The sequence below is a fragment of the Charadrius vociferus genome, unplaced genomic scaffold (genome assembly GCF_000708025.1).
Source record: "Charadrius vociferus isolate BGI_N301 unplaced genomic scaffold, ASM70802v2 scaffold61, whole genome shotgun sequence".
In the NCBI taxonomy this organism is placed as follows: domain Eukaryota; kingdom Metazoa; phylum Chordata; class Aves; order Charadriiformes; family Charadriidae; genus Charadrius; species Charadrius vociferus.
The window spans coordinates 2,988,192-3,000,370 of NW_009646945.1; the positions used below are offsets into that span (position 1 = coordinate 2,988,192).

Consider the following 12,179-nt stretch of genomic DNA (forward strand, 5'->3'; position numbering starts at 1 on the left):
CGGGTGCTCCTGCCCTTGGCTGTTCCCCCGCCGCTAGCTCGTAGGGTTATTTCTCCAGATGGGTAAACAGGTTGGAAACTTGGGGAATGTTCTGACGCTGGCCAAAAACCTACGCTTGTTTGTGTGAACAAATATATTCAGTATGACAGCGGTATGTTTTAAAGAATGAGGAGATGGAAGCAACATCCTTTCATTATCCTCATGTGTAAATATGCTTCAACAATATCTGCTTACCCTAGGGCTTGTCAAACAGGTATGGTTTCCCACCCCTTGAATAGTATAAACCCTAGGGTAGATATTCTGCTGTGCTGTAATTTTTACCATGCAGGTTACTTGCATCAGTATAAGACATTTAATATTCTAAGCTGGTGTGCTTGCACAGTGCAAACACTGAAGCACAGCAAACCCCCCAAACCCCGGTGCTTTACAGAAAAAGTTATACTGTGTTTGTTAACATGTCTATAAAACAAGTTTAAATTTGTATTGATATGAAAGCTGGAAGAGAATGCCAAATAACAGTCAGCTCTGTCTTAAACTATTTGACCACAGAATACCTTTGTAAGTATGTGGATGCATAGTGCTTTACGTATTATCGGGTTTTGGTAACACAGTGTTGCTGATTCTGTGTGATGTATTGTGGGCAGGACTTTTTCTTCATCCTTCCTTCCTCCCTTCACTTTTACTTATCTGTGAAGGAATGGTTCTTTGACTACCTATAACGTAACGCTCAGCTAAGTATGACTCCATTACCACAACAACTTCTTAGCATTCTTAAAATGTTTGTGGACTATGATTACTTTTTCTTGGGGCCAGCTGGAAATGCTCTTGTGTTTTCCAGAAGAATAATATTAGAGCTTTTAGAAGACTACTGGGTTTTGGTTTTGTTTTCCTGGAAGCTAGCTCTACTACTATTTATTTCTACTGAGGTTCATGTTTCTCTGAAACATACATCAGTTTGTGTTTTTCAGCTTAACTTTCTGTGATGGATATCTGTTTCCTCTGTCAGTTCTCACTGATTTTCTGTGTAGTAAGCTGCTACTGACATGCGTGGATTGAAAATTATTTTTTTTTATTTCCAAAAGTGGTAATAGCCATGTTGCCAATATAACAACTTAAACGTTCCTACTGAACTGAAAGTATTTATGCACCATTTACTGAGCTTTTAGCTCTTCTTAAAAAAAGTTGCCTGTTCATAAAACTTCAGATAATACCACTTCCTCGATATTACTTAGTTGCTACTGAGTTTCTTTATGAAATCAAAGCAAATGTGAGTTGGGTAATACATTGGTTACATTTTAAACGGAAGCTGTTGTGTTGCAGGTAAAGGAGAACAGCTCTCTGCGGTTCCCGAATTAGCAGTTAAGGAGCTTGGTTAGTTAGTCAGGGTGGCATTTTGCATGCATGCGGTGTAAAAGTTGCATCTGGTTGTGGGTTTTTCGGGTTTTTTTGTTTGTTTTTCTTAGACTGAGAAGCTATATATCCTGCAGTTTGAGTGAACTAATCTGACAAATTAAGAGCCAGTAGCGGTTAGGTAGTAAGCTGGCTGCTAAATATTTTTTTATCATGACATTTGATTTTTTTTTTTTTTTTCTCTTATGGAGGTGTGCCTCTTGTGCTAAAAGTCTGCTTGTCACTAGTTTCTCTTTTCCCTTTTGACCTTGAAAATTTGGGGACACAAGTTAAGAGTTACTTGTCAATCTATTTAAAATGAAAATAGAAGTATTATTTCCACTTTTTGTGTTAGTCTTACAATGTCCTGTTTCTGAGCAAGAACTAGACTTGCTTTGTGCGTGGAATGTCACACATCAGGTCCTTTCTAGATTAGGTGCATAGGACAGAGGGAAACAGAAACAAAGAAGAGGCCTTCACAGTTGTCTCTCAGGGCCTCTTTTAAATTGCCTTACTTTTTTCCTGGTTTTATTTCAGTAATTTAATGTTTTGTTTTGTGCTTTTTTTTTTTTTTCAATGAATGTCTTCTAGTATTTTTGATGTGAAATTATTAACACAGCTCCTGTATTTTCAAACCATGTCTTATTTGAAAGAATTCAGTATTTGTCCTACTGCACAGTGCAATAAGCTGCACAAGCTCTGCATAATGCTCTGTGTTTAGATGTGTTTTCTTTTTGTCATCCTGATCAAAGCTTTTGGGTTTTGTGGCTTTTTAAATATAACACCAAAAATGTCTCATGAAAGCTTAAGGTGAACATAGGCTACAAACTGACAGCAGTAATTTCAAATGCTCTGGTAACACATTCAGTGTGTTCCTGCCCAAAATTTTCCCAGATACAGCTGAAACAGTAGTTGCATAAAAGTGAACAAACAAAATTTACGGGAAGGTAGTTTTCTTCATATGGCACAGTTAAATAGGCAGCTTGGTAAGGTGATGAACTTCATGAGGCACGATGTTGTTAGATTGATTGGTGTTGTGTTATGTTATAGACTATTTCTGCAACATTAATGTTCCATTCCATAACATTAAAAATAAGGACTTGTGAGCTTAACTTTGGAGGGTGGGGAAGCGAGGGTGAGTGTTCTTCATGTTGCTGTATTATGGTGGTGCAACGGTGTACAAAGTTTAAATTGAAAAATTAAAAGGAAATGTGTTTGTTTTTTTTTTAAATGATTGTGCAATGTTTTCTGACATGTTTAATTCTTCTACAGATTAACACTAAAGCCCCACAATGTCCTTGAAACCACGAGTAGTTGACTTTGATGAAACATGGAACAAACTTCTAACAACAATTAAAGCTGTTGTTATGTTGGATTACGTTGAAAGAGCAACGTGGAATGATCGCTTCTCGTATCCTTTAAATGAAAGTCTGACTTAATGTGTTTAGCATGGGGTAGGCCTGCATTATATAACAGTTTCAGTGGTCTTGATCAGAAACTCATTGTAAGGTTCTATCTGTTATTAAGCCTGTGGGTCAGTGGATATGTTGAAAGGGATGTGGAATTCTGCATATTTGGGAAGTATTCTATGTGAAAGTCACCACAGTAATAAAAAGTAAACTGGACTGAGTTTTACTCACTTTGAGTAGCTCTAATACTTAGCTTATGCTGTAGCTGTTCACAAAAGTACGTGCATTGAATTTCCCGTTCTGATAATGAGTTTTTCATGTATGCTTAAGTGTGTGTGTGTAGCAGGGGAAACACCTAAGACAGAGAATGCACATCTTTAAATTTGGGAGTGGGGGGTGGTGGTGAGGTTGTTCTGTTTAAAGATGCCTCCCTCTTCTTTGCACTTCTAAGTGTACTGATGACTACCATGTTAGATATTTGTATAGCAAAGGTTTATTAAAAAGCCTCCTTCCTTTCCCTCCGCTGTTATTGCCTCTCTTCCTGACAGTTAAGCTATGTTTAAAAATAATTACTCTTTCTAGCTGTGATCATATGGTCTTGCTGTTCAAGTCACAGCTTGTACATATATTGGTGTAGTGAAAGGTTTGCCTTTTACATGTAAAATGGACTTGTAATTTTTTTTACAAGATTTAAGTTTCAGTGAACTTCTTTTAAAAGTGTAACTGTTCTAACCAGTTATACTGTGCCCCGTGTCTGTGCATTCATTAGCCATTACAGTGTGGTGAATAATTAGAGAATTTTAGGAGGCTTTGCAGCTGTTCAGCAGCAATTTGACTGAGTTTGGTTTAATTATAGGGGAGAATAATCGCTTAGACTTATTTATTGATTTGTTAATTCTTCTGGGTGGAAAAAGAAGCTCCTGATAAGATTCTTATACATAGATATTTATTTATTTTTTTTACCACATAAGCTTATTCTGTGTGCAGGAGCTAGACTCTAAAGTCTCTTTCTCAATGTGTTGCCATTTCTCAGAATTGCTTTCCCATGTGCCTGTGTTTTGAATGTGTGCACGTGTATAAATACATAAAAGAAAAATATAGAGTCTCGTAGTCCTTGTGGAGCCTTTTTCTATAGGGCAATAATCTTTAAGGAGTTCTTTAATTTTAAAACTTAAACTCATTTCTGGGGGCATGACTCTTCACTTTGTCTTGGGATCAAGTTCAAATGACTCCAAAATTTACAGACTATTTGAATTAACTAGTTGTGCGCTTATGTGCTGACAAATTGTGCTATAGTCATTCTTTCTAAGCAGCTTTTGAGAATTGCATGTTTCAGTCTTCAACAAGTGGTTAACATCTGTAGCTTAGAGCTCTAAACATTTAAACAAAGGCACCTAAAATACTTCTAAATCTAAAATAATAGTCGAATGAGATGTTGGATTGATTCTTCTTGTCACACTGGTCCACTTAGAACTTTTTATGTGGAGGCCTTGTACACAAGTCTGCTGTTGATCCTCTTTTGGGGATTTACTTCAGTTGATTGAACAACAGAAAGGGAACGCTTATGAATAGCAGACTTTGGAAGCAGTCTTGGAAGAATCATTTGGCATGTAATTCTGAAGACCTTACTTACTATCATCTCTTAAATATGTTCCTTGGAAAGCAGCACTTTTAGTGCCTAATTTGGCACAGGCAAGAGCCTTTTGGCTTACGCTGTATGGCTGAATGGCCTGAGGAGCTTGTGTGACTTGTAACTTGCAGCTTAAATGGTGATTGTTTAGTACTTCTGCTGACTTTAACCAAACTCTGTTTTAATGCAAACTGCTCACTGAGTATTCACCAACTTGGTGAAACTGGTAGTTGTATACAGCTAGTGTGCAAGCATTTTCCAAGTTTTAAATATATAAAGAAAATTAATGATATATTTTAGGAAGATGTGGCATTTAAAAAATACGTCTTGTTCTTTGTTAGCTTTTTCTTCTCTCTTAAATTCAGTTTAATTGCAGTAATCTGTTTCTAAACATCTACAGGGATTTTAAAGGAAATGTCATATTAAATCTATTTTTCTTGCTGCTTAATAAGCACAATAAAAAGGTGACAAATGGTTTGATTAGTCGAATACAGTGAAGAATCATGACTTCAGTCTGCAGCAGTGTATTCTAAGAAGTGTTTGCTTTCTCTTGTGATGCTTGAGACAGCTGATATCAAATGGTGTATGCGAACAAATAGTATTTTAGGGGTGAGAGGCTTGTACTGTGCATATTCTACTTCTAGAACTAGTTTTTGCCTCACTACTTCCCCAGAGCTTGTTTGTCTTGAATAAATTGTTTTCTTTGTAACTCTCATGGTAATGTTATCATTAAACATAGTTTATCTTTAAATACAGCTTCTATCTCAAACTTGAAATGCTAGAATGGCAATGAGCTTGGAACCACAACCGTGTAAGAGTTAAAATCATCTGGAAAAGATCGCTTGAAAGACCATATGTCACTTTATTTAAACTGTGAGTCATCTTGAGCCACCTTTGACCTTCAGATTTCCTTTAAGGTTCTCTGCAGAAAGAAATGTTTCTGCAGTTGTTTCATTGTCTGGTAAAGGAGTGACAGTTATGTCTGTCTATTTGAGATGTTATTTACAATAATTTGGTTATTGTTAATGCTTTGTATACCTTTCAAGACTTTGCTTCTAACTCTTCAGTAGGCTAGGGAGTGCTCTTTAACTTAAGAGACTGATCAAGCTTGGTTGGAGAGTAGTGGTTCATCTGTACTTTGATAACTACCTTTTATCAGTAAAACTTTTTTGAACATCAGGGTCTTCCTGTTGTTTACTTGGGTTTTCCACCAACCAAATAAATAGGATGAGCAGTACCCAGGGAGGAAGTAGCCGTACTGCAAATGGAATTATTTTAAAAGTATGCAACATGGCCAACTGCTTTTTTTCAATTTTTCTGCATGTTTGTTCTCCCTCCTCTAATCCTCTGTTTTAAAAGGATCCTATGATGAACGAGAAACTTTGAAACATGTATATTTAATATATGATCCAGCCCAAAGAGAAGGAAGAGTAAATAAAGTTCATATGATCATGATTCTTCTGACTGTGACTCCTCAAGTGCTCTATGAATTTTGATTCTGGTATAGAGGAAGACCAGCAATCACAGAAATTTTCCAAAAGCTCTACTTTGGTATTCTAGAGAAAACTAATACGTGGTCTTAACTAGGTGCTTTTTTAACGCTGAGGACAATATTTGTGAGCTTTTATGGCCTTGGATACAGTATTTTCTTGTTGGTGGTATTTTTTTTTTTTTTTTTTTCATTACTTTGGAATTGCTTCAGTTTCCCATTGCTGGGTAATGCCCCCACATAGCAACTACTGGAGCACTTAAATTGCACGAGGCTTTTGATGTTCTTGTTCTCAACACAGAGTGAAGGCCCCTAAGCAGCAGTTTGGCTTCAGCTTCCTTTTACCTTTCTCGCCCTGCAAAACTACGTGCTGAACTGGAAAGACAGATGACTTTAACCATTAAAGATAAATTATTGAATAGTAAAGGCTTCTTTCTGATCTTCTAAGGGACAGCAGCACAGAAAAAAATGTGCTTTAAGTTTATGGAGTAAAATACCAGTGGTGATTAATGATTCATCTCCTGTGATAGGTTGTTTTGTTGTTTTGTTTTGGGTTTGGTTTTTTTTGTTGGGTTTTTTGGGTTTTTTTTAAAGATTCACAACACTTGAAAAGCAACAATTCTATGGTTCCATAGTTCTACGGCTTTATATTTTAAACAATGGATTTAAAACCTAAATACAGGGAAGCGGAACAGATTTCTTGGGTCTCTCAGTTTGGACTATAGATGATATAATTCCTTTCATCTTAAAAATAATCATCATTTCTGTTCCCCCTAGTTCTTTTGGAAAGCTGTACCAGAAACACATCGTGCATCGCTGACACTTAGAAACTTTTTTCTAAATGTCAGCAACCTGGTCTAGTGGGAGGTATCTGTGCCCAGGGCAGTGGGGCTGGAACTAGATGATCTTGTACAGAGAAGGGCTACAAAGCTGGTGAGAGGTCTGGAGGACAAGTTGTATGAGGAATGACTGAGGAAACTGGGGTTGTTTATCCTGGAGAAGAGGAGGCTGAGGGGAGACCTTATCACCCTCTACAACTACCTGAAAGGGGGTTGTAGAGAGGTGAGGGATAACCTCTTCTCCCTGGTGAAAAGTGATAGGACGAGAGGAAATGGATTCAAGTTATGTCAGGGGAGGTTTAGACTGGATAGTAGGAAACATTTTTTCACTGAAAGGGTTATTAAACATTGGAATAGTCTATCCAGGGAGGTGGTGGAATCACCATCCCTGGAGGTGTTTCAAAAAAAAAAAAAAAAAAAAAGGGTAGATGTGGTGCTTAGGGACATGGTTCAGAGGCAGTTTTGTCAGGGTAGGTTGATGGTTGGACTTGATGATGTTGAAGGTCCCTTCCAGCCTCAGCAATTCTATGATTCTATGATTTTGAACGCTACACTTCAATTTGGATTCTGGACTGAAAGATATAGTTAGATGAATAAACTAGTACAAGTTGAGCAAGAATGTGAACTTTCTGTAGCAAAGCTGCTCTGTAATGTGTTTTTGAGGCTCATGGTAGGTCTTTTTGTATATGTCCAAAGAAACTTAGTATCCAAAAAGTAGAATTTGGTGTTGATTTTTGTCATTTGGATGATATAGGAAAGTGTGTGAGGTGCCTGTGGAAGTACTTCTGTGATTAAGCTGTTAGTTTAATTTCAGCAGGTATGCAAACTGAGCATCATATGTCAAGGAAGAAGGCTAGATTCAGGTTTCTTCATTTGCAAGAAAATTTGACTATTTTCTAGAATAAGGAAAGGCATGTTTGGAAGATAAGCATTTTCATGAAGGAGCACAGATACTGTTTTCATTCTTAAATAGGTTTATTACAACTAAGAAACTTGTTTACAACAGTGAGGTCATCTGGACTCCTAACTGAAGCCTAGGGCACAGATGCTAAATAAATTCAGAGATATTTGTTTGCTGCTTTCGTCAGATAAGCTGCCATTATGATGTTCTTGTGCTGTTGTGGTAAAGACTGCCTGTTTCCTCTAACTTCAAAGTTCTTCCTGTAGCAGAGATCCATTATAGTTTTGGTGATTCAGATAGTGTAGTTGCGGATCTGAAGAGGAAAAAAAAAAGGTTGTGTCCCCTGTGCTTGTGAGTAGCTTACAAAGATTTCTAATTCTGGAATTTACTTTCTCAGAAATACCTTATTTGCGTAGTGAAGAGACTTGTGATCTGAGTGGTGTTGAGGATACATTCAACTGTGGACCATCCTCAGTCTGACAAAATTTGTTTGGGGGGGGTGTAAAAAAAAATGAGAAAAAATTGTTTTTTACAATCTGTTTAAGAAAACCTTTCATTCTTCACTACTAATTTAATAGTTTGTTTTGATATTTTATTGATCGTAATTTTGTAAGTTGGTGTAATGTAATACTAGCTACTGCTACAAAGCAGTGACTATTACCTCTTTTGTTTGGGTTTCCATTTAATGCTTGTTGCCATTCCAAGGAGAATTCTGATAAAAATTATCTATATGGATGAAACAACTGTACTCGAGATTAGACTCTGATTCGAGTCTCTGCGATTGCAGTTGTCAAATAAAAGCTTTTTTCCATTTAGTTGTCCTACAGCAGTATCTTCCGTGGTGTTTTGAGTAGCATCAATATAAAAAATGAAACATGCTTTTGGGCAAAACTGTGTGATGAAAGCTTGACATTGTTCTGTAGACTGAGCAGGTGACTTGTCAACTGTCCTTATGTCTTCTACCTCCTTTTACACAGGCATGTGCTTTTTTAAGGTAGACTAGAGGAAAGCAGATCTTGTGTCTTATAATTAAAGAGCTTACCTTAAAAATTAATCTATACTAAATAATTATTTCTAGCATGGCTAGTTTTATAAAGTGCCTAAACTTAGTAGATAAGCGTGATGTTTTAAATAATTTTTGTGGAACTAGTTTATTTCCCTCAGTTGTTTACCTGAAGCTTGGCTTAATCTTTGCTTGACTTTTCTGAAAGCAAAGTTCTTAATCATAAATTCTTTTCCTGACAAAGTATCAAGTGTCTTCTAAAAAATGTGATATAAACCTTACAAACCAAAGGTGTAGCTCTGCAGGATACTTCAGGGACAAAACCACCTTAAGGGGTTTAACTGTTTGCTGCTGCCCATTGAAGTGAGAAAGTATAACTTTTGTGTGGCTCTGATCTAAACATGATTACTGAAATGATAATGATGGTTAAAAATATTACAGAATTTTTGTATCCACACAAACATTGCGATGACTTAATTTCCAGTGTCCCACAAAATTGTTTTACCTGTGGAGTTGGGGGGAATACAGGGATAGTAAATTATTTTGGACTTGGGGGAAGAAATCTTGAAGTCGGCATCACTTCATGTTTGCTCTGCTCCATACTTGGCTAATCACATTCTTAACCTAATTAGTGCTTCTTTCCATTGTCTGAAAAGAGTCTGTTTCACATTGGCTGCATATACAGAGGAAGAACTTTGGTTGAAAGCTGCTCTTTCACTTTGAGATCATCATATATTATTCATAGATGGCAAATAAGTGGTAGAAGCCCTGTCAACATGGGGTTACCGGAAGTTCCGCGATCTTAGCTCTAACATGCCCTCAGCTTCCACCACTTAAAATTTATTATTGATGCTGAAAACTTAAATTCTTCACAAATCGGGACTTATACTAATTTCAGAAAGTGATCCATTTTATCTTTTGTGCTTCACAGTTAAAAAAAATAAATATCCAAAATGCATGTGTGGGAGAAAAAAAGGTTCTATAAGTCTTAAATTTTGTTGATAAGTTTTCACACTTTAAGCGGATACAAACCTTGACTCTGAGCCCAGAGACATTTATGCTTTGTGTGTGGCCTATCCTGAACCTCTTGGAGAGAGACTTTATACTGAGACTAAAATTTTTTTGGAAAATCATGTACGCCATTTGCACAAGGTAACCTATACAGTTACTGGTGTCTTGTCTGTCCTTTTTTGACTTTAGGGAGGGGTTTTGTTTGTTTTGTATGTGTGAAGGTATGCAGGTTTTATGAGACTAAATCACAGATGACAGAGGTCCAGAGACAGAATGTATATCTATACATTTGACATACGCAACTCATACCACACAACACAATGTAGATATCTATATATCTGTCTATATGCAACCCAAAAGAAAGAACTTTCTAAGCCAACAGTTATCTTTTGTATTAAATATTCGTTGGCTTGAAAAATAAGTGCTTTCTTTTCTGTTGAATGCTTATAATCAAACATGTTACAGAAATGTCTTCATTTTCCAACTGTGCTATAGTTTGTCATTAGCCTTATGTTACGATGTAAAAGTATCTGTTCTCTTGTCTTCGAAACTGATTATATATATTCCACTAAAGAAAACTTCTGAAATATGTGGGAAATAAAATAACAAAAATGCTTGGGACAGGAGGAAGTAATGACAAATTATTTATTATGACAAATAACAATATTTGTATACCTATGTAGCTGTGAATTAATTTCTCTCTCATCTGCTAAGCAGCTAATTTCAACAGAATCATGATTCGTCATGTTGAATATATAGGATGGATGAACAGTGTCTCCTTGCATTTCAGGAAAAAGAGAAGTAGATTTAAATAAGATGTCTCCGCCTGTCTTTGGTGTCTGTATAGGGAATGAAGAATTGCAAGTTCTGGATAGTACTGCTAAATGGCTTGATGCTATTTTCTGAGCTTAGGTACCTGTGTATTTGCCAGGATAGGCTAGGTATCTTAATGGTTAGTTCCACTGGTTGCAGAGAGGATACCTCTGACACTTTGGTAGACCAAATCAGTTCACTAAACTGGCAGACAGTTCAGCCAGAGAAGTTCTTCCTCATTTATTTATTGAGCTGAATGAGCTCACTTAGGATCATGAGACACGTGACAGCACTATAGAAGCTGTGGAAAGGAGTGGAAAGCATATGTGTGTTTTTTAAATTGGCTGTCCACGATTTGTCTTTGTAATAACGTTGGAAAACATTAGCAAAATTCATACTGCCGAGAAAAGCACTCTCCATTCCGTTTTGTCTACTAGCTTTCCTCTTTTACATTATTTTTGCATAGGCTTCTTTGCTGCTTGAGCCAGAGTTTAAAATTAAATACTCTAGAGAGAATTATAGTTGAATTCCTAGGTTCTCATCCTCCTTCATAAATCATATTAATTTGTTTAAATTGTTGAACTTATTCCTTTGAAGTATGAATATATTTTGAGAAGTTCAGTACATCAGCAACTTCATAGATAATTCCCTTAAATTTCAAAAGATTTGGGCCTAGATTTACAGAACTTAAGACGTGTTTAAGTTTGCACATATCTGCACTTCATTAAACTTGTTTTATTCCAGGATTCTTGGTAAGTATAAGGGCTTGTCTAACCAGTAAGGTATACTGATTTTAAGCAGTTGTGGTAAGGCAACTCCTCCACTGTGCATGTGGCTGCATGAATTTAAAATTGATCTGTGTCAACAAGGGAATAGTTACACGAGTTGTCCCACCAGTATGACGTGAGAATATGAACCATGCTTATTCAGGCAAGTACTTCTGTTAAGACAAATAGAAAATAATATGTGAGATTGTTATTTTTAAATACAAAATAAAACAACTTCAGGTGTTGTGACTGGCTTACCAAAACTTCGTAGTATGAAGATTTGTTAGTTTTCTGATCATTGCAACTATGCGATTTTTACTCCGGTTAAAGCTTAGGTGTAGTCTTAATTTAGAATTTGTGATTGTTATTCCAAAATTATAATCCTCTTATAACTTTCTATGTACGTATGCTGTTTTCATACTAATTTTAGCGGGGGGCATATGTATTCCTTCACAGAGGGTTCTGGAAGCTGAAGAGCAAGTACTGGTTATGTATCACAGATACTGGGAAGAGTATAGCAAAGGGGCGGACTATATGGACTGTTTATACAGGTAAGCTTTGCAAATGAGTTGTTAAACTTTTGAAATGTTTACGATGACCTGCCGCTTAGGTCTAAGAATGTTGCTTAAAGAGAGCGATAGCTGAATATGCCCCAGGTCAGTTTTGGAGAGAATATAGTTACGGTTAGCAGAACATGAGAAAAAAGGAATAATGCTCCAGGAGGTTTTTCTGTGCACTGCTCCTTACCACTGAAGTAATTATCTGAGATGATTCCTACTGTTCTTTCATTACTAATATATGCTACCTCTGTTGTTTCTGATACTGCAGTGTCAAATATGTTGGTGCTAATCAACCCTTCAGTGAAGTAGCTCATAATTCTAGGTGTTCTCCTACAAGGATGGCATTGTACTGAAGGGTCCAGTTGAAC

The 12,179-nt window shown here is 36.6% G+C and overlaps 1 protein-coding gene across 1 annotated transcript in view; it reads left to right on the top strand.

Annotated features, from left to right (window-relative positions):
• The first annotated feature begins 2,658 nt into the window (after positions 1-2,658).
• The window catches only part of CUL2 (cullin 2), a 50,720-nt gene continuing 41,199 nt past the window's right edge, over positions 2,659-12,179 (top strand). The window contains exons 1-3 of the mRNA XM_009895104.1: positions 2,659-2,800; positions 9,710-9,812; positions 11,708-11,802. Coding sequence (XP_009893406.1) covers positions 2,682-2,800; positions 9,710-9,812; positions 11,708-11,802 — 317 coding nt within the window. The 5' untranslated portion in view covers positions 2,659-2,681. The remainder of the gene's footprint in view (positions 2,801-9,709; positions 9,813-11,707; positions 11,803-12,179) is intronic.